Source organism: Parasteatoda tepidariorum, chromosome 7 (assembly GCF_982258835.1).
Source record: "Parasteatoda tepidariorum strain Cologne lab strain chromosome 7, Ptep-v5.0, whole genome shotgun sequence".
NCBI classification, from domain to species: Eukaryota; Metazoa; Arthropoda; class Arachnida; order Araneae; family Theridiidae; genus Parasteatoda; species Parasteatoda tepidariorum.
In genome coordinates, this window is record NC_141761.1 from 40,768,414 (window position 1) to 40,792,286 (window position 23,873).

The 23,873-nt window shown below is 26.2% G+C and overlaps 1 protein-coding gene across 2 annotated transcripts in view; it reads left to right on the forward strand.

The window, feature by feature from the left end:
• LOC107445514 (nuclear pore complex protein Nup98-Nup96) overlaps positions 1-23,873 on the forward strand; it is a 70,354-nt gene that overhangs the window by 41,834 nt on the left and 4,647 nt on the right. For both annotated transcript variants that reach the window (XM_043045762.3, XM_087168637.1), the window contains exons 23-37: positions 361-489; positions 2,176-2,376; positions 2,464-2,760; positions 4,334-4,461; positions 4,549-4,693; positions 8,793-8,894; positions 11,304-11,410; positions 11,882-12,058; positions 14,011-14,147; positions 15,975-16,038; positions 17,127-17,317; positions 17,575-17,727; positions 18,688-18,817; positions 21,428-21,551; positions 23,328-23,467. In XM_043045762.3, the coding sequence (XP_042901696.3) occupies positions 361-489; positions 2,176-2,376; positions 2,464-2,760; positions 4,334-4,461; positions 4,549-4,693; positions 8,793-8,894; positions 11,304-11,410; positions 11,882-12,058; positions 14,011-14,147; positions 15,975-16,038; positions 17,127-17,317; positions 17,575-17,727; positions 18,688-18,817; positions 21,428-21,551; positions 23,328-23,467 (2,225 nt within the window). The remainder of the gene's footprint in view (positions 1-360; positions 490-2,175; positions 2,377-2,463; positions 2,761-4,333; positions 4,462-4,548; positions 4,694-8,792; positions 8,895-11,303; positions 11,411-11,881; positions 12,059-14,010; positions 14,148-15,974; positions 16,039-17,126; positions 17,318-17,574; positions 17,728-18,687; positions 18,818-21,427; positions 21,552-23,327; positions 23,468-23,873) is intronic.

Genomic DNA, 23,873 nt, shown 5'->3' on the forward strand with positions numbered 1-23,873 from the left:
AGACAGGCATGAAGCCATGTAGAACATAAACTAATTATGCATTGAGGTTGGCAGGCACACAAAACAAAAATGTCACTGTTACAATAAAATGCATAAACAAATAATAAATCTGTAAAAGAGGTAGTAGAGAAGTAATTATTTTTTAACAAATTCAGTGTCTGATACAAAGTTGAATTTAATTAAGTTCGCGTTAATGAACATTTTAATTTATGGGAGAAACTTAGCTCAAACACTTCATCTGGCTTATAAATGATCAGCTGGTGCTGGGGTCATAGGTCACCTGTCTCGAGTTGCAAGTACCCAAATGCTGATGAAATTGATCAATTCTGTTTGTAAATACTTTTTTTTTTTTAATTTTAGATAACAATTTCATGCAAGATTTCACAAGCCCTGTCAAATCTATGCTTAGTAATGTGAGTGATGCAGTTAAAATCAAGGAAATGAAAGCCTCTCTCTTTGAGGAAGACATGGATGATTTTAGTATGATGGGTATGGTGACTATATGAAATGTTATGAATTTACTTTTATGACTATCTGAATGAATTTGTTCTTGAAATAAACATTTTATGAAATAAACTTTCCTGGACATGGATTAAATTGATTTCGTAATTTTGCTGTGTATCAGTAGAGTGTCTAAGTGGTATATATTCTTTTAAAAATAACGTTTTGTGTTATTCTAAGTTAAGTTGTATCTTACAAGTAGTTACATATTTTATAAACTTAGTTGCGTGTATATATATATATAAATCTTTGATTGTGTAATTTACTATGTAATTGCATGAATTAAGTATTTTAAGAGATAACTAGAAATGCTGTGCATTTTGATATTTTTTGTAACATATGTTGATATATAACAATAAAATATTTCTTATTTCTTGAATTCTTTTATCTTTATTTTTATGCTGGTAAATATTTCTTTGCTTACTTTTTCTATATTACTTTCTGTTATCTAATGCCACAAAGCAACAACAAAAATATTCAAATTTATAACACTTAAAAATTTGCTAGATATTTTACTGATTTTTCTATATTTTTGAATTTTAGTCTCTCATTTTTCTTGTCATGGTTTCATAACAGAAAATCAGCTGAAATATCTTTGAAGCTCTTTTTCTAAGGCTTTGATATTCTTAGTGTTGAAATCTCTGGTAATTGTTTAAAGTAAAACTTGTTAAACTATGAGATTCACAGTTGTTACAACTGCTTTTTTTTTAAATTAATTGTTAAAAACTGATTTAAATTTTTAAAAAACTGAATCAAATCTAATAATTTTTTTTCTCAATGGAAATGATTAAATCAACAACCCTGACGAATCTTGATCCCAGTGTTAAAAGTTCAAATTATTCTAATGCTTTGCATATATGCACATTAAAATGAGTTCTAGTTTGGAATTTTTTTTTCTAAAATACCAAATTAAAATTAAGAAATTTATTAAAGCAGTCATTTTCTGGAATAAAGATGTTTATAATATTTAGGATTTGTAGGCCTCAGATGAAAACCTCAGAGAATTTAGGAGGATTTATAATTAGAACCCTAGATAACTAAACTTCTGTCGAATAGTTTTCGTCAGTTTTTTTTAAACATTAATTTTATCAACATTAAATTTTATTTGTGTCCCATAAACGAACATTAAATATTATAAATTTCTTTAAAAACTTTTTTAGAGATTTCTCTTAAGCTTGTTTTATCATTAATATAAGTGATTTGTAGTCTACAATTCAAATGATAGCTACGTATTAACAGTGATTTAAGCTTAGTTATCGGATGTTGAAGAACTCTGAAAAATAAAATTTTTAGCATAACTTGAAATTTTTTAAGCCTTTTCCTTAATAAAAAAAAAATTAAATTATGAAAGCTATAAAAGAGTGTTTGTTTTTTTTAAAATTTTTTTTTAAATGTCACTATTAGCAGGTTTTTAACCACAAGTTTTATTTCTAGTTTTTTAAGGTTTTGTGAAAGAGTTTTCATTTGAATTTAAGAAAATTTTGGAATTTGAATTTGAAGATTTTGGAAACAAAATATAGCAGGCAGACTTGTTGTGCTCTGCTAAATAAAAAAATGTATTTTCATAATTTTTTTTCCTGAATACATTTATTGCATATTTTACCCTTATAGTATCAATATTCTTTATTTAGTACTATTACTTGAAATGGTAGATATGTTTACTATCTTTTATAGGTTCTCCCTTGTATACAGGTAAAAAAGACTCATTTTTTTATCAAAAAGAAATACCATCTCTTGTGTCAATGCAAGCAACACCCTCAATGTCTTATGCTGATCAGCACTTAGATGTGTCTCAGAGGGAAGTGCAAAAAAAAATTAGATATGACCAAGAAAATGAGTCACCATCTATATCGTCATTTAAAAAACCAGATATAGGTGAGGCGATTGAATGATATCTTTTTAGTGTATAGTTGGCTTATCTGTTTGAATATATTTACCAATTTTCCTTATGATTTTCATTAGGTATTCAAAAATCTCTTTCAAACCTTACCATTTCAAGTACCAACCCACCAGAGTGGCTGACAAAATTACCAATAGTTAACAGTTCCACACAACATGTGCCACCACAACCTAGTTCTAAAGCAATAGCCTGCACTTCAAATAAAATATGCTTAAAACGTTTTAATGACTCTGTGTTGTTTGATAAACAACATCTTATAGCAGATGCTGGCTATTTCATGGGTAGAACATTTAGAAATGGATGGGATGCCAATAGTGTATTTACTTGTTTAAATAGTTCAGAAGAAGATAAAACTGACCGTAAGTATATAGCCTTGATTTATAATTTTCTTCTATATTTTATGTATTTTTTTCCAAATGCAGACACTGATAGCACTTTTTTGATAAACAGTTATTCTCAGAAAAGCTCTCACATGATTACATGCTTTATTTCTCCTGCAGAAGTCTTTTATTCCATTCATGTTTCTTCTGTTCAAATTCAACTTACCTCCCTTTTTCAGTTTAAGTATAATTGACTTTCTATAAATATAGCTTTAATTTTTTGTGATACTAGTGATAAAATTTTGAAATTATTCTGATCGACGCTTAACTATTTAAATTATAACTTTCTCTGAAAACAAATATGTATGAGGAATGACATATATAAATTGTAAGTTACAATATCAGCCAGGGCTATTACGATGGGGGGTTTCAATACTGCAGTATTTTCAGGTTAGGACTGCGAAATTTTAAATCTATTAATGAAAAGCTGAAAAATCATTAATTTTGTGATATTTTTTTTAAACATTATAAGAGTGGCTGATATTATTTAATTTATAAAAAACTGGATCCTTGCAAGGAAAATTTTGAACATCACATCTTGTTTCTGTCTGAAATATTTCTCAAAATGAGAATATAGATGGCAGCACAGTCATGTGATTAGAAACTGCTTTTTTTTAAAAATTTATTTATTTGTTTTTATTTATTATTTTTTTTCCCTATTTGTTTATGTCACTATAAAGTTATCTTTTGAAAAGGAATTATAAAATAATTGTCTCCCCTGTGAAGGGATATTTTGCACACCTTTACTTTTTCCAGATAAAAATCCCAATTCACATTTTTCTTAAGAAAACCTAAAAAATCTTTTTTCTTCTTCTTTTTTTTTTTTTTTTTTTTTTTTTTTTTTTTTTTTTGAATGAGCCATGGCTAATATTTTTATTTAATGTAAATCCAAAAGTGTGATGAAAAACTATATCAAAACAGGGATTAGGGGTCTCTTTTTAGATAAGGACTGCCAATACCTTATGCATCCCGTAAAAAACTTGAAACAGCAGTTTGATGGAATTTTCTTTAAAAAAAAAGATTTTGAAGTGCCTGGAGTTGCTAACTGAAGTGATGGTTTTGTGGTGAAATCACTTATTTTTGATAAAGATACAATCACTTGAAATTTATTGTTTTTATCACTAAAAATGTATAGTTTTAGTCTTTAAATACAGGTGAATATTGTAGTAACATATTTTAATTCATGTAGCCTAATGCTACAATAACGTATCGTTTTTAATAGGTGCTTATTTTCGTTTTATGAAAACCCTTAAAGGTGCTTTTTTCATTGGAAGTTTAAAAAGTGTTTTAATTTTTAATTCTCTAAAATGAGATGTTTTCTTTACCATGTTTATTTTTGCCATTAATCATGCAAAAACATGTTTTTCACCATTGCACGCTGATAGACCTATGGTTGATGTGTCTTGCTCAGCCTCGAAGTCCAATGACAACTTTATAAAAAATCGTGACATGTGTTTAGTTGATAGAGTGAGAATACTGGAAACTTAAAATTGTAGTTCATTGTTTATTTATATAAATTGTTTATTTTTTCTACTTTTTTTTTTTACTGTAGCTCTTCAGAAGCTTTTTTTTAAAGCAATGAAAAGGCCTAGTAAAACCTCTCATCAGAAGTCTAGTTTTGTTGTATCTCTAAAGAAAATTCCAATGCATTTGTTAGCTGATACTAATGACAGAGCTGAGGTAATTACTAATTTATAAAAACGAAATTGATTACTGCACATTTATGAATATAATTCACTCTTAATAATTTTATTTTGCTTTATTTAGAATTATTTAATTGATGTTTTGAAACTTCAACTCAAAAATTCTGCCTCTACTATGGATAATGGTGCACCATTATTTATTTCTAAGCCTGGAGTTGAATTGATTCATGAACTTGCTAATCTTTTTGAGAAACAACTGTCAGTTGCAGGTAAAAATATTTTTAGTTCAATAAGAAGAGTGACTTTGAATTTTTGTTATGAGGTGCTGTTCAAGTATTGTGTAAGCATGTTTTTAGCAGTTTTAGACTTCTCCCTTCATCCTTTGCTGGCAAATATAAGCAAATCACAAATTTCCATGTTATGCTTAAGTAAGAATGTTGCAACACACCCCTTCGTTTTAGCTTTGACTTTTACTATAATTATTTAACTTAAAGAATTTTAGGATTAAATTCAGAAATTCCTGAATAAAAGTAGTAGCATGCTTATATTTCTTTGGAACTCTTCTAGTAATATTGAAAGTTAACTACATTCTCTATATTGATCAGTTCCTTGAAGTTAGCCTCATCCATAGCATGGAACAGTGCATTACTATATAGCATTTCTCGCTATAGTTCTGTGGTATTTGAAATAATTAATATAACATGTTGCGAATAAAGTCAATTTTATATTAAAATAATGGGTTGATATCTTGAGTTAAAAAACAGGCAATTATTGAATTTCATAAGTAAACAAATTAAAGCCGAAAATAGGTTCAATAATAATTAAATTAAGGGGAATGTGATTATTAAGAAAAGTGGTTGTACAGCGCTATCGTGGGATAACAATAATCCAATAGATTCAAAAGGTCACAAGAGGTTTGGATAATCAAAATTTACTGAAATTAGTTATGGTTAGTGGATTTAATTTAAAATTAAAGACTGAAAAAAGAATGTAAAAAAAAATTCCCCTCGTCATGGACTTAAGTCCGCATCTGGGAGTGTGAGGCAGAGGGGGCACCCCTTGGTGTCACAAGCAAGAAGGCACAAGAAAGAATGTGTTAAAGCATCTTAAAAAAAATTAGTTAGCTGGTGTAAACCCAGGAAAGCATTAGTCAATTAAATTTAAAAAGGGGAGAGTTTGAAAATCAGATGAAAGAGATTAAGTAAGCTCTTTTTAAAAACTAATTGAAGAGAAAAGAAAGCACGAATAGAGGGGTATCTCTCCCCACTGGAAGTGCAATGACCCGGTTGATCAGTGAGTAAAGGCGAACAAAAAATTAATATACATTACGAAAAGAAATGTTAAATTTTGCCAGACAAGATATTTTAAGAAAATTATAAGTTAAAATTGTGGAGAAAGAGAAAAAACGCTATTTTAAGAAAATTTCTTGTGAAATATCACATGCAATAAAGTTAAACTGTTATCTAAAAAATAGAAAATAAGGGTTTTAAAAAAAATTTAAGGATTAAATAAAATAGTAAATTGTCACATTACACAAAGTGTACATATGGTAAGTTCCCTTTAAAGAGATAACACGAGTTGGTTAATATCAACTGCACTGAAAAGTCTTCTATTTTTTGCTTTATGTTTTCCTTATGTAGGCAAAACTTTTAGCCTCTAAAATTACTTTAAATTAATATTTTAGCCTCTTAAATCTATTTTTTCCCCATCAAATGTGGCTTATTTCAAATTCCATTCCTTTTTGTTTTCTCTTTTATTTTTTAAAATTTTTTTGAAAATAGCTGACATAAGCATCGCCTATACCCTTCCTCTCTCCTTGCCAACATAAATAAGAAAATAAAAAAAAATTCCCTTTTTGGTGCTTACATAATATGTGGACAATTCCTTATTTATTTAAAGAAATTTATTCTAGTTGTTAATTTTTACATTATTGAATTTCTCAATAATTAATTCATTGTACAGATTTTGAAAGAACTAAAATGACTGTGTTTTATGTATAGTTATCATACAATACATCCTAAGAAATTGAAATGTGGGAATTCAAAGCACAAGCCCCATAGAACACATAAAGTTAAGATGATTTGCTACAAATGTTTTTCTTCCTTTCTGTCAACAAAAGGTTCTTACTAAGTTATCACTAAGCCCTGTGGCATAATTTTTTGGGGCTTTCTGTAATAAACCTCTCTAGCACTATCGCACATTTTTACTAAAAACAAATATACATGTTACTTATTTAAATGAACAAGAACATTGTGTTTTCAAAAAAAAAAAAAACAAATATCTGGATAAAATGAAATTGTATATAATTTTTTGAATTATTAAAAATATCAGATTTTAAAAACTGTCAATAGCAATAACTGCCACAAAAAAAAAAAAATCCATAGAATCATTGCGTTAAAAATTAAGTCTTCAAATGCATGATTCAAATTACACATATTGTCAGATGTATATCAGGATATTTAAAAACCATTTGAAAAACAATATCAATAGCTATTGAAAATACAATTTAAACACTACATGTATGTACCATTCTATCGACATAAATTGAACATGTCGAAAAATAATGATTTTAATGTGCTATTCAAATTTTAATTTGGGATCCCACATTTTCTGTGAAAGGACTCTACTTGCAATCATGTGAATGTGACTTGCAGCTACAAGTTCATCAGAGAACAAAAAATGACTAAAAAACCCATATTGCAATTGTTATTTCTGTAGCTAATCAATAAGTAAAAAATTACATGTAAAATCACAAAAATCTATAATTTTTTTTTATAATTGAAAAATTACACATGATTTAAGATAAAGCTTAGAAAGCTTAAGCTTAAGATAAAGCTTAGAAAAATTAAGCTTAAGATAAAGCTTAGAAAAGTTTATTATATTACTCGATACTTTTAATGTTAAATACTGTTTAACCCTCTACTTAGTCTTTATTTTATTTACTAGCATATTTACTATCTTCCAACTTCTGAGTTGTTGCTTAGCTTAAATCATATTTGACAGTAAATATTTTCTCTACAATCTTAAGTTTAGAGAATTGTTGGTGAAGATGAGATGAATGAATGATTAGCTTAGCACTAAGAAAACAATTTTTTATTTATTCATCAAGCTATTCCAATATACTTTATGTTACCAGACTCAGACTTCATCTTCATGATTTAGCTGGAATTTAAGCATGGACTATCAACAAACTGTATAATCAGGAGTGTATTAATAAATTTACAAAGTACTTTGCTATTGTTTTATATATGTAATAACAATGTACTTAATATTACCATAAATGCACACTTAAGTGCTAAACTGTGGGAAAGGCAGTCAGCTCATTGATTTAGACATTGACAGTGAGCTCACTGAAATTAGCTAGTCAATAAAATCAGTTTGTCATGGGAATAATTTAGATAAACATTTAATCAGCTAAAAACGTTTCTTTTTATGTTCACTAAAAAAGTGAGAAAGATGCAATGTTAGTTTAATATGCCATTCATTCTTGTTTTATATATATATATATATATATATATATATATATATATATATATATATATATATATATATATATATATATATATATATATATATTTATATATATATATATATATATATTTATATATATATATATATATATTTATATATATATATATATATATTTATATATATATATATATATATATATATATATATATATTTATATATATATATATATATATATTTATATATATATATATATATATATATATATATTTATATATATATATATATATATTTATATATTTATATATATATTTATATATATATATATTTATATATATATTTATATATTTATATATATATTTATATATATATTTATATATATATTTATATTTATATATATATATATATATATATATATTTATATATATATATATATATATATATATATATATATATATATATTTATATATATATATATATATATTTATATATATATATATATTATCAGTGAGCAATATTATTATTCCTGACTTCAGCTGTGCCTTCTAATTTTCTCTTTCATCATTATCAGATAATTAAGCGAAAAATGAAAACATTTAAAAACTTTCTTAAAAACATAATTTAAAAACAAGCTTTGTAATAAAAATTTTTTTTTTTTTGCATAATAAGAAACATGAAAACAGAAATATTATAGATAATTTGAAAATTTTTCAGTGACTGTCGAAAATGGAACTAAAATTATTCATTAATTCTTGAAATGAAAAGTGAAGCATTCTTCTTATCACACAAATAATTGCAGTTACTTATGGGAGTGACAATAACCAAAAATTCTCTAAAGATGCACAATTTTCTTTGATTTTGGTTTGAATGCATAAAATATCACTAATTTTTCTTTTACAGATCCATTTGTTCAAGAAACTGATTTTATCAGACAGTGTGTGTATGTGTGGGATCTGTTAGTATCTCTTTGGGGTAAAATTCGAGATCTGCGTACTGATGAAAGTAAATATTTTGTATTTTAAATTTCTCTCTCTTTTGATAGTATTAATAAATTAAGAATATTGAATGACATTTTTTGCACAATCGCTAGTATGCTTTAATAATAAAATGCTTTAATTTTATTATGGAATAGCATTTCTTGAATGAAACAAATCTGATTGTCTACTAGAAATTTTTATTTTCAAGATGATGCTTTGCTTTATTACCAATACCTTTTTTTTTATGACTGCAGAAAGCAAGAATGACTAAATTTAAATTTCAAGGACCAAAAAATATTTTTTATTATGATTTTTCAGAGTTTTATTACTTAATTTCTAGAATAATGCAAAAAAAAAGTTCTATAGTTATTTGGTGCTTAAAATAAAAAAAATATTTCAACTTGTTTATAATTTTAACAAATTGTATTTTAATTTGAGATATTTAATTTGAAAAATTGTATTTTAATTCGAGATATTTAATTTGAAAAATTGTATTTTAATTTGACGCACATCTAGATCGGCCAACTCTACCACATTTTGTGGAAGACTTCTGAATTTTGGTGGCATCTCAGACTCTGCTTAATTAAGTTGAAAAACTCAATTTCTGCTGATCTGGTGAACCAACTAAAAATTATGATTTTTTTCCTCTAAAAACAAAAGGAAATTTTATTTTTTTCCTTTTTTGGTGAAGTGTCAGTCTCAGTCATTTGTGTTTTTAAAGCTCTAGAATAATGACACAAAGATATATTTTATAATTAAAATTTAATAATAAAGAATAAAATATACTTTTTTACAAAAGGATACTTTTTTTGCCATTTAAAAGCTTTAAGCATATGCTTATGAATAATATGACATTGAATGGTCTTGTGCATTGATGAATTTTGCATTTTTAGTTATAGTTAGTTATAGCTGCTAAAATGTTCTTTCAGACAAACTTAGTATTTTAAAAATATTAGAATCATAAATAAAAAATGTACTGCTTAGACAATAAAAATGTTTTCACTCTGATAACAGAAAAAAATTCTGAAAATAATCTGATAAGTAAAATATGAAATTCATGATAAGTCCAGATAGCCATTTATGCTTTTAACTGCAATAAGCATTCTATTTTATTTAATTAAATGAAAAAAAAAAATTATCTTAACACATTTTCTAAAGTTAAAATATTTAACTTATTAATAGTTTTGAAAACTATTAGAACTTAGAAGTGATAGTGTGTTTTATTTTAAGCATATTTTTTTTTTTTTAGACAGTTTGACTTTCAGTTTGTTCACAATTAATTTATTTTATATATGTTTTATAAAGAATATATATATATTGGAAGTGAATTGATAGGTAAACATTTAAAATTTGAATTTTAATGCTTATTTCAAGAAACACAAACTCATTATTAGTTATACTCTAAATTTGTAATGATTTTTTTGGGTAAATTTATTACTTTTTCATTTGTTATATTTAACAAAAAGTATTTATCTAAACAATAAAAATTAAATTATTGAAAAGAGTTTAACTTTATAAAAAATTTAGGCTTTTTTTAATGGTTTAAACAATAGTTTAAAACACAATGGGTTAATCCAGCCAATCTAATGACCAATAATGCCTGAAAGATAATGTGAAAGACATTATTAATCCACTGGCGGTTAAGTGAAAGAGCAAAATTGGGATCATGCTATGTGGCGAAGACTGCAGATTAAAATACTACTTTTATGTACAGAACCATCAGTGGGATAATATATTGAGAGTACACCAATATTTAAAAATTAAAATTTTTGATAAAGAATATAATGAAAATTTTTTAAAAAAATATAGGGTTATAAGTAAAATAAAAGTGGTAAAAGATAGTATTCTTCTCACCAAGTAAGTCCTTGAAACTATTAACACTAATTTGTCTTAAAAAAGGAAAAACCAGTTAGTTTTATGCATCTACAACTGCATTTGGGACTCTCGATTTAGGTTGAATGTCGAAATCTGATCAGTGGCTGCAGATTTCCCGGGTTTTTTTAAAAAGCAGATTTGGATGTTATGTCCGCTGGTTTGAGCTAAGCATAAATAGAACAAAATAATTAAAATTATATAAAATGTAGTCCATCATGGATTTACCCATCTCTCTGTAATTTTTTTTAGGCATTTTTTATTGTAAGTTCTAAATGCTTATTTGTTTTAATATTTGTAATAGTTACCCAGTTCCAATTATGTCGGAATCTGATCAGTGGCTGCAGATTTCCTGGGTTTTTTTAAAAAGCAGATTTGGATGTTATGTCCTCTAGTTTGAGCTAAGCATAAATAGAACAAAATAATTAAAATGCTTATTTGTTTTAATGTTTTTTTAGTTACCTATTTCCAATTATTTGTTTTTTTTTCTTACATGTGGTTTATGTTAAAATATTGAAGTTGGCTGCATGTGTATATATTTGCATATTTTCTTCCCCTTTAGATACTTCTAATTTTGCAATACAAATAGCTAGAAGACGAGCATTATCTAATTGGTTAATAAAATCAACTGAATGTGATTTGAAGAAAAGAATTTCTAATGTGTCAAAAGTAAATTTTCTCTTTATTTTCTTATATTTTTAGAACTAATGTTTGGAAATTATTTTTATTACTTTTTTTTTTAATATTTGTCTTAAACGAGTCATAATCTTTGAAGTTTTATAAAAATAGTGCCAAGATGATCAAATTTATTACTTGAATTTGTATTAAATTTGGTTAACTCTTGCAAGCCTTGTAATTCCAACCCCTTGACAGGGTTGCGGATAAGCTTAGGAAATTCCTATTTTTTGATAACAGAAAGCATGGTTAGATATTTAACCATTATCTAACCAGGTATCTTGCTTAATGATTGTATCTTAATGATTTTGTGAAATTATTGTTCAAATGAACAAAGTTTGATTGTATATTTACTTACAATGACTTGGTCTTGGTCACTTACGATTTAATTTGTTTTAGTCTTATTTTATTTAATAGCTGTATTTTTTTCTGTTTTAATATTTATATATATTTCTCACCCACCAGGATGGATATTTAAAGAAAATTTTCTTATCTTTGATTGGTCGTCAAACAAAAGAAGCAATTCAATTTGCTCAAGAGCATAGAGACTTTCGATTATCTCTACTGCTAGCTCAATCAGAAGGCACTTCTATTGTTCGTAATCTGATCAGTAAACAACTTTTCAACTGGGAAGAAAGTGATGTAAGTAGTTAATAAATTCTATTTGTGTGTGTGTGTTTTTTTTAAATTAACATTACGTTTTTGTCTAATTTTTATCACAATTACATAATTGATGATACAGTGTTTAAATTTTAATGGATTTTTTTTTTGTTTATTTAATTTTATTCTTGTTAACAAAAAATTTAGGTAAACTTGGTATTAAAAATCTTAAGTTTTTTTTTCATATTAGCAGCAAACTATATACAGTCAATTCGCTATAACTCGAAGTACGAAACTTGAATATTACTATAACTCGATTTTTTTATGAGATCCCGACCCTTTTATCTTCAATTTCATGTTAATTATTCTCGATTACTCGAATTTTACTCCCTTTAACTCGATTTTTTTGGATCTCTTAAAGCAAGAAAAAAAAAACCTTGGAGTTGATATCTTGCCCCTTTCTTTGCAACACACACACAATGTCTTTCGCACTCTTCATGGAGAAGCTAAAGCTGTCCCTCTTGAAGTATGTGAACAGAGGTTAAATGAAACGTTACCAAATTTACTTCAAGGATACAGTGAAAATGATGTTTTCAATATTGATGAAATGGGTTTATTTTTTAAATGTCTTCCAAGACATTTAAAAAATAAACTATGATGAGACTATAAGACTATGATGTTTAAGGATGAAAACTGCTCAGGGGGGCAAAATGTGCAAGGAACGTTTGACTGTCCTAGTTGAACGAAATGCGTCCAGGACAGAGAAATTGCCCTTACTTGTTATCGGTAAATACCGAAATCCCCGATGTTTCAAGAATGTAAAAGCGTATCCTTTGGATTGCAAATCTAACAAAAAGTTTTGGATGACATCAGTATTATTTGAAGACTATGTAAGAAAATTGGATCGGAAATTCTTCGCTAAATCGGAAATTCAGCGCATAGTGATCTACCTAATTTGAAAGCCGTAAACTTGCAGTTTCTCCCGCCAAACACAACAGCAAAGTTGCAGCCGATGGACCAGGGTATCATAAAGTGCTTCAAACAGTCTTATAGTAAATGGCTTGTCAGAAAAATGACCTTAAATATTGTAAGCATTTAGAAGTTTTGTAATTAATAAGCATTAATTAAATAATCTGACAATATTTTGAAAGTCCAAAACCGAAACTAACGGTAAGTCGAACTTCCGATATGTCGAAGTTTTTCGTCAGTCCTTTCAGATTCGAGTTATCACGAATTCACTGTGTATATATATATATATATATAAATTTGAACAAAAACACCATCTTTTTACCTGATGAGATAGCATCTACTTATTGAGATAGCAATTCAAAAGAATTATTACCACATCTATTACCTAACTACATTGGTTAACTTTGTTCAATGTTCATGCACCTTAGTATTTTCCCCTTCTATTTAATACTCTTTTGTTACTTTTTCTCTGCATTAGGCATAGTTTACATAATATATTTTTTTAAATTAAGTATTATATATTGTTTGAATTAGGCACCATAAAGTTGTACCTGCCTCATGTGTTATCAAATCAACCAACCTTTATTGTTTACTAATAAAAATTAAAAGTTTTAAGTTTAAAATATCATAAAGAAAGGGTCACTTGTTAGTTAGTATGTCATAATTTCAAACCTGAAATAAAGTGTTGAAATAATGTTACAGTAAAAAGTATCTCTTACCAAAAAAAAATTTGATATTTAATTAGCGACTAACAATTTACTGATGTATTGTACTTACTTCTCATGATGACAAACCTATAGATATATGGTTTAAAATAGTTTATTAAATTAGAATTTAGGTAATGGTAAAAATTTAAATATTTGATATTTTCATGAGTTTAAACCTTTATTTGTTTTAAACTAAGGTGATATATTTACTTATTTCCATTAATTAGGAATAAATCAAAAATGTTATAAGCAGTATAATTGCAAACTTCATTATTTTTATTTTGTTAATCTCAATATTCTTTGTTATTATATATTTAGGCATGTAAATTCATAAGTGAAGATAGAATACTTATTTATACACTATTATCTGGAATGTTGGTATGGGAAAATAAATTTTGTTCCATCAACTGCTGTCAAGATTTAAGTTGGAAAGAAGCTCTCTCATTAGAGCTTTGGTAAATAAGAATTTTTATTTATGTTATGCTTTCCGTGTTACTAATGTATGCAGTGTTTCTAATTTGGAATGAAAATAAGAACATATTTTTAGTCTCTAATTTTATGTTGTATTTCAACTACCTTTAATGTATATTTAATATGCTTTTATTTATTCTATCCTCTTTGCAGATATAATTGTGTGAGGTGATGAAGAGATATCTTTTCTTTATTTTGTCTCCTTATATCCGTAAAAAGGAGTGCTTTCTAATATTGTATTAATATAGCCAAAGCAAAATATATCAATACAATAGTGTGAGAAGCACTCAAAAAAATTGAAACGAAAATAGAACTCATTAAGTAAAAAATATATACGAAATTAAACAAAAAGCAGAAAATAAAATGTAAGAAAAATACAGCACAAAATATAATTTATCAAACAACAAGTGAATTCAAATGAACTTACGCATACCAGAATCTTTCAAGAATGATTTGAAATATTTTCGTAGTAAGAATGCCAGATAACAAAATATGAAAACAGAAGCGCAAGTGGAGTTTGAAGTGTAAATAGAGGGATCTTTTATGACGCGTTCTTACTGCAGTACTGAAAAGCATTTGATTTGTTAGTTACCTTTGATTGACCTGAAAATGGATGTGGGTAGGGTAATAATATTATACTGGATAATAATTTTAGAAAATTATAAAAAAAAAAGAAACATGATTTGAACAGTTTGTTAGCCTCAGATTTTCCCGAATTGGATTTGCATTTGGTAAAAATTTAAATTTAGTTAACAACGTTTTTATTAATAATAATAACAATTTACTCAATGATTTTATCTAGAACTTAGTTAGGTATTGATTGTTTTTTTGTTTTATTGTCAAATTTTGAAAGAGTTTGTTTTTTGGATAAATAAACATTACTACATATTCTTTTAATTCTATTCATTTGATTAAAAATGGTATGTAAATTAATTTTTTTAAAACATTAGAATTCCTGGTAATTAGTTTTTTTATATTAAAATAAAAATAATTTCTTTTATCATATAAATCAACAATGCAGTTATTTTCTTATTTCTTTAATGCCTAAATCCAAAAAATTGAAATTAATGCTATCATCATGATTATGAAGCAAGATTAATTCCTCGAGGTAAATATTATTAAACAAAATTGTATTATCTTGAAAAATGAAGATAAATAAATCATTATTAAATCTAAAAACAAATTTAATATTAAGAGTATTATTTTTTTCATAATAGTATAGAAATAAGTTAGCTAACAGAGATGAAAAACAAGATTCATGTGGAATTCCATAAATTTGAATAAAAATATATTTTCCATTGTAAAGATAATTATGAAAAAGACAAAAATTAATTATAATTTCCCAATAATCAAAATCATAATTAAGGATATTTTTAAAATCATAGTAATACCTCAAAAAAACATATTTTAGTCTAGAAAGAGGAATGCTATTGAAGAGATCCTGGAAATCAAAAGTCGCAATAGAATTAATATATATTTACATATATATATAAAATTTCTTTTTATATATATTTGCTTACAAAATATAATATTTGACATTTGGTGTACCAAAAAAAAAAGTCAAAGTTATCTGATAACAAAAATTGCATAATATAGATAAAATATGGTCTGGATATTCGTTTAAAATTACCTGATGAAACCTGAAAAAGTCAGGAAAATTGAGTCGGAATCCTGCATTTATGCAAGAGTTTAAAATATAGTAAACTTCTAAAATTAATGTTTGTGGCCTTTCTGTTATTCATGTATTATTTAATTTATCAATATTTTAATCTTCTAAAATACTTTTATTTAATTAATAATGTTTGTTTTAGGTACCACTGTAACCCTAATTCTAGTATTCAAGAAGCTGTGAATCAATATGATAAGTCATTTGAGGTAAGCATTCTTATTGATTATTGTTACATCTTGAATAAATAACAGGCATGAGATTCTTTCAATTCGTTGCAGAATTTCCGAAATTTGCTCTAATTGTTTTAGAAGTTGTTTTAACTCTGCAAAGTCTAAAAAAGGCTAAAATAAAATTTAATCATTATTAGCTTTTTCAAAGTGAAGAAATTTTATTAAAATTGTTAATCAGAATTTTAATTGTTGATCAAAATATTTGTATTAAAATATTAAAAATTGCAATGATGTTTTCCGGAGAAAAAATAAAATAAAATGTTATGTGCCTATTTTTTATTATTTCTGCTGTATTTTGTTTTACTTTATTTTTTATAATCATAGTTTTTTTTAATTATTTTCTTTATAAAGCTTAGCAGTTTGTTGAATTGTGAATGTACATATATAGTGAAAACTCTAAATGACTATGTAAATAATTTTTTGTGCAAAATAGTTTCACATGCTTGTATATTTTTTTGTAATTTGAGTTGAATGTTATTTTCAATCTTTCTTCTTTTTTTCTCCTCTCTAATGCTGAAAATGAATACAAAAACTAAAAAATATTTTAACATGGGTTACTCATACCTGCCAAGTCTCCTGTTTTTTAACGAAGACTATATTTTCTGACCGTCTAAAAAATCTTCTTTAGATTAAGATTTATATACATATTTTTTACTTTGCTAAATGCGATTGCTTATATTATTTCCAATTTTGAATTTCTCTTTTTAACTTGCATGATTATGCATGATGTATCAAAATTTTACTCTTAACCTAAAAAAATATTGCTAGTAAAATCTCGGTTATTTTATTTCTCTAATGTTGGCAAGTATGGTTACTTTTACATTTCTGTAAATTAAGTACCCAACATTTTATTAATTATTTCATATTTTCCTTTATAGAATGTATTTTCACTTAGAATAGTTTAATTAAAAGCACAAGCTATGATGTAGCTCTTGCTTAAATTGTTACACATACTTTACTTTTGATTTATTAAAAAGGATTCATTTTTACTAAATTTAGTATGTTGTATTAGGTTTTAAATGTATTGTCTTAAAAGTAAATTTTTTCTGAAAATTTATCTTTAGAGCAAGTATTCATCACCTCCTTACCCATCTTACGTGGAAGGAATTGAAATAGAATCAGAAGATCATTATTCAATAACTGAATATGATACATGTTACCATATTCTAAAACTCTACTGTGATCGAAGTTATCGCTTTGAGCTCTTATTGATGCCAGAAACATATACAACGGACCATCTTGATTATAGATTAAGGTAAGAATTTCTAATGATAAAATTCATTTCATTTTGTACTAAATACTTTTCTAGAACTTTTTTTTTTTTAATTTGTCAAATATAAAAAATTTTACCTTTGCACTTTCTATTCAGTTAGTTATAAAAGCAAATAGATTAATAATCAATATAAACATTTGAGAAATAATTTTTATGTTAAGCATTTACATATATAAATAGATTTGTTCTTTATTGTCAAAGTGCATTTGTTACATCTAATAAATATATTTGTTTTGCAGTTGGTTATTGCATTTAGCTCTTACCTCAATCGGTTTTAATATTCCCTCTGATTTGGCATGTACTCTTCATTCAAATTTTGCTTCTCAGTTGGAATCCCTAGATATGTGGCACTGGTCCGTATTTGTTATTCTTCATCATCCTGATGCAACTTGGTAATTCAATATTTTACCTTATGTATTTTGATACATGTAACCATATATTGTTGTACACATGCACTCTTAATTGTATTAAATTTTTATTGTATAATGCATTTGTTAGAATTTTATAAAAGCCAGTGCTCTAATGATTTTTTTTATAGTATTTCTATATCTCACTTAATATTTAACGCTATAATAATGTCCTCTGCCAAATCTTTATAGCAGTTTCCTGCTGCTTATCATATTTTTAAATATAAACTTTTTTTGAGGGGTGGAGAGATTTAAGTATTTCAGCTAATGTACTGAATTGTTTATCATTATATGTTTTACCTTTTTTGATTAATAATTTTTTAAAAGAAATTTATAATTTTTATAATGTCTTTTATTGAATTTTTGAATGTCTATTTGTTGAAAGAGTATTTTAAAATATGAGTTGGAAAGGAGACCACAGGTTATTGTAAAATCTTATAAATCCATGATTAAACATCTTACTTTTTTGTTAAAAATAAATGGGATTAATTATAAATAGGCCTGCTTTCATCAAGAAAGGTTGACTTAATACTGATGGAAGTTATGGCATCATAATTTATATCACAAGAAATATTTGCTAAACAAAATTTTCATCAACACTATTTAAAATGTTTATAATTTTTAAATTGTACAATTTTCCTCTGGAATTATTGTATATTTTAATGAGAAATGTTTTCTTGAGAAACAAAAGAAAAGCAATGGGGAAGAATCGTTTTTTTTTCTTTTCTTGAAATCATTCTTAATTTAATTTTTTGTGTACTGAGTTCTGACAAAATCATGAAATAGTACTTATGTATTTTCTTACCTTCCAACAATAAGACTTTTAAAATGTATCATAAGATCAAGTAATCTTAAGTTTATAAGTTATTCTTAATATCACAAAATTAGCCTTATTTTTTGTAATAAGCTTTTTGAAACTTAATAACATCAATTTCTACTTTATAGGCGAACTAAGACTGTGAAAGATATTTTATTACGGCATGTTTCCCTTGAACAAAACAAGCTGATGTCTGTGAAAGAAACTTTTTTGCTTGAATCTCTTTTGATTCCTGAGCAATGGATTTATGAAGCTAAGGTAAAATAAACTAATTTATATAAATTTTCAGCTTCTTCAGATTGAGTTAGTCAATCGCCTAAACCCATGCAGAATTCACTCGAATGATCCCTAACTGACGCCTACACCTAGTTTTTCGAATGGACAGGCTAACTAGGGAAATATATATATTTTTTTCATTTAAAATCCACTCTTAAAATTTACTGTACTAAAATACATAATTTTATTACTGAGGCAAAATGATCGTCACTTAAACAAAAAATTTTCAGTTAACCGATTGCAACTTCTATGGATTTGCTGTAGTTTCTACACAATTTCATCTGTTACTACGGACTACAGAAATTATTACCCATTCTACGGAAAATTGCATTTTGGTAGTTTTTTTCCTCCAGCAGTTGTTTAACGTGTTTTGGGTATTTTCCAATGATATTCTAATTCCAAAATATTTATTACCATATTATTACTAAACAAGTTTTTGAATATAATTTATTACTATTTGCATTAATTATACAGTGTAACGTCCCATATCCGGATGTCCCTTTTCTGGAAGGATCGAATCCCCGGACACTTTTTAAGGATCAAAATTAACAAGCATCTCTTCATCTTCCCCTTTCTTTTCTTTTCTTTTTTTTTAAAAAAAAAAAAAAGAAAAAAGGCCCTTTCACAATTTTTCTCTTCTAACTTGCACTGAACCCCTGATTTATGCGTTGAACCCATAAATCACAAAGGGGAAGAGAAGATCTACCAAGACCATTGAGTGACCGTTAGTGACGCTTCTAGTCTGGAATGCAGGAAAAGAGGGAGATTTGTTTTCAAAAGACTGCAACTGAATCCCCTCCCCCCTCATTTCCTATGCAGCTGGCTAGTAAAAGAGGCATTTCCTGGAACCTTTTTATTGAAAGAAAAGGGTAAACATGGCAAGCGTTAAAGTGGAGGGGGAGTCAAAATGGAAAATTTTAATAGGTCTAAAAGGATACATGTCCTTGAGAAACATTTGTTCTTCCCCATACCATGTAATATTTAGGAGGCGGGGGGAAGGGGGTAACATTCTTTCTTTAGCAGATTCTCTCAGTCATGCAAGAAAAAATAAAGAGAATCCCATCAGCGTGCCCCGTCTTTATGTTTGATTGATAGAAAACAATAATTTGTCACTTCCCCGCCCTCAACTTGAATGATCTCCTCTTTACACTTATTTTCTTTCACAAATAAAGAGGAAATGAATTTTTCTCCTCCACCTACCCACCTTAATGAATGATGAGAATTTCCCTTTCTTGCTTGAATCGTTCTAGTTAAAAATGGCGGATTATTATTTTCATAACTGTCCAATTTTTTTCGTTTTCTATGTTTTAAGCAATAATTTTTTTCTTCTAATATTTCATATTTGATTGATTGGATAATCTAATACTAAAACATTATTCCCCTTAAAAATAATGTTTATTTATTTTTTGCTTCTTAGATTTAGATCATTTTAAGCTTTGTTCCAGAATGACGTGAATTTCCCTTTCCTGCTTGAATCGTTTTAGTTCGAAATGGCGGATTAATATTTTCATAACTGTCAAATTTTGTTTTCTATATTTTCAACAATAATATTTTTTTTCTAGTGCATATTTTATATTTGATTGATTAGATATTCTAATACTAAAACATTATTCCTTAAACATAATGATTATTTATTTTCTGCTTCTCAGATTCAGATCGTTTATTAGATCATTTTAAGCTTTGTTTACCTTGGGGGTCTATTATACGGAAAAATCTTTTATACGGACTTCTGGAATTCCCACCCATTCCAGATACGCTACTTTACTCTGTATATATTATGATTCCATTGTAAATTCAAGCCATTTTCTAATTATTTATCCTCATTATTTAAAAATTTTGAGCAATTTTTCCAAGGTTTATGAAATTACTATATACTTAATACGGTATACATATAAATACATTACACATATAAGTTAGCACTTTTTTACTTGATGATACCATTAGTCTAAGTAGTTTTTCAATTGTTTTTTGAGCTATTTTCACATAGTCTTTCAAATTACATTATTTTTTAAAAGAAATATTTTGAATTGGAGTTTTAATAAATTATTTTTTGGCATTCATTACAGTTTATCATTTTTAGGCAGTTTAGTTGACAGTGATCAATTGTTTTTTAACACTTAATTATTTCATTTTGTCTTAAAATTGCTGAAACACATTTTCTTGTAAAAATACTGAAAGGGCTTGATAACTTTTATAGTTACTACTGAAAACTCTGACCTTATGGAGTCTTTAAATTATTTTTATATTGTCGCTTTGTTATATAATTTGGCTAAACTGACTTGATATATAATTTGAATGAAGTTTTTGTCCTTATGGAAAGTACATCGGTGCTCATTTATATGCAAGGAAGAATTATTTTGATTGTGGGGGTCAATTTTGCATGTTTAAGACATCTATGTTGATTGTAGTGTTTTAAACTATAATTGAAATCAGTTTACTCTTAATTAATAAAAAATTATCAGTTTTAATGAAATCTTTAAGAAATGAATCATCATTCTTAAATGCTTGTGCTGCAACTTTTTTCTTTATACCAAAAATAAATGGACGCTTGGCATATATCATTTAAATGTGCTTAATTATTCTTGTTTTTAGGCAATTAGAGCTGGCAATGAAGGGAACAGGGCTGATGAAGCTTGGTATTTGCTAAAAGCAGGATGTTGGAGTAAAAGTCATAAAATTGTCTTAAAATATCTGGTCTCAAACGCTGTTATTAATGGTAATTAATAAAGTTTTTGATTTTGAAGTTAAGTTTTTGTTATTTTATATTTCATTCTGTACAAAACTCAATTTAAATCTTATTTTTTACTTAAACATTATTATAAATTTTGCAAGCTATATTAGATTTATCTGTATGGTGGGGAAAAAATGGATAAGTGGTTGTTAGTAATTTAAACATCAAACGAGATGTTAGGATAATACATTTAATAAACATGTTACAAGTTTTTATAAAGAAGGTTAGGACCATCTAAAAGCCCTTGCTCATATGTTGCTGAATTTATGTTTCAGTAGAATTCTGTTAAAAATATATTAATAGGAGTATGTTGTATACACTCATCTGGGCCATACCTTCAGAATTTCAGAACTGTTTATTAAAAATATTGTAATTTGTTGTGATTTAAGTGGTTTATGTGCTTAAAATTATTCTCTCTCAGAAAGTCTTTATGTTTGAAAATGAGAAACTTAATACATATTCATTATCAATTTGAGTGCTGTTTTATAATGTTAAAAAACTTGATGACCTAAGGATGATATTGTTCATTTTTCGAAAAGAAAAATACATCTAAAGCACATTATCAAATTACAAAAGGATAAAAATATTATGAATTAAAACTTTAAAAAAATAATAAGCCAATAAAATTGTACTCTAATTTGTAGTTAAGCTCATTACAGCATTGTATAGGTCAAAGAAAAAGATCATTGCAATTTTTCCATACTTTGAACAAAAATATATATATTTTTCCCCAACTCTTTAGTACTTTTCTCTAAAACAAAGAACATTTACCATCCTGGTATGTCATCCTTAAAAATCTAATGAAGCTAGTTCAAATATTATTCCCATTGACAAACTCGTGGCAATCTGAATCAAGAGATAAGGATCATCAAATTGATAAAAATTTGTTATATTTTCAACAGTTTAGGTTAGACATTATGCTTCTTTATGCATTAGAAGATTTAGCACTGAATGTTTCTGTCTGTTATACAGTCCTTAACATATACAGTCCTTCTGTCTGTTATAAGCAAATATGCTAAAACCACCTTAATTTTAGATCTATTGATTGAATTGTCATGTACCAATGCAATCGTCATAGCTTAAGAGGCTAAATTTTAATATGTTAATTAATCTATGATTGCAGTTACGAAATCAGACACTTAAATTTACTTTCTCTTAATTAAAGTTCAATTTCTCAATTATTTGACCAATTCCCTTTAAATTTTCAGTACCTTATATTTTAAACAATGTTTTAACTATTATTAAATTATGTAAAAAGAAATTATAAATATTTGTAAAAATTGATTTTTATGTTGCATGATTTTTAAATAAACAAGTTTTATAATTGCATGCAGAAATTATTCATAAATTTTTTGCACTCTAAATTTTAGATATTGAGAAAAAAAACTGATTATTTAAGGATTAAATATGCCTAATTTACGAAACAATGTCCAATATTTAACTGAATACCAAATAAAATTGAGCAAAGAATAGCTAATATTTTATTACAATAAGTTATCGTAATTATAATACTTTTGTTTAATATAGAGCCAGATATTTTTTATTAGAAAACTTTAATTCTCAACTATTTTATGGAATTTATTGATGATTTTAACTGAAAGAAATATTTAGATCAATTAAAATTAATTTAATGGGCTTTATTTATCATATATTTATGTATAATATCCTTTAAATTGATGAATTTTATGAATGAGCCTTATTGATAAGTACAATTTATATTTGAATTCAAATAAAAATATTTTCTTTTCTGTAAAATTTCAGAAGACTTTGAATTTCTTATGAGGTATTTGAATGAACTTTCCCCTCCTGAAAGAAGTTGTACCATTCAAGATTGGAATAGTGGTGGGCAAGTTTACTTGGACTATATACATATGTGCCAGGTTGTTCAAGAAGTTTTGAGTGTAAGTTAAATTTATGTAAATAAATACTCTTAAATTTTTGTATTTTCAATTCACTATCTTATGAATACATAATTTTTTGTAATTTATTGTTGTATTTACTGTTGATAAGCTTTATGTGTGGTACAATATTGTTTGAAAGGGATTAAACTCCTATAGCATTTTCAAAAATTATCTTTTTCGATTTCAAAAATGACGCAAATGTTATTTTCTGATAGGTCTCTCACTATTCATTGCATACAGTTAGAAATTTATTTATTTATTTTTTGAAACTGCGTATTTATGTCGATGGATTTTTAAATAAAATTCTTTTCAGAAGTTAATAAGATTAATCTATTTTGTTATGCAGTTTTAATTTCTAATTCCTGGTAATTTTATTTTAAAATTGTGAATTTCACTTTAACTTAAA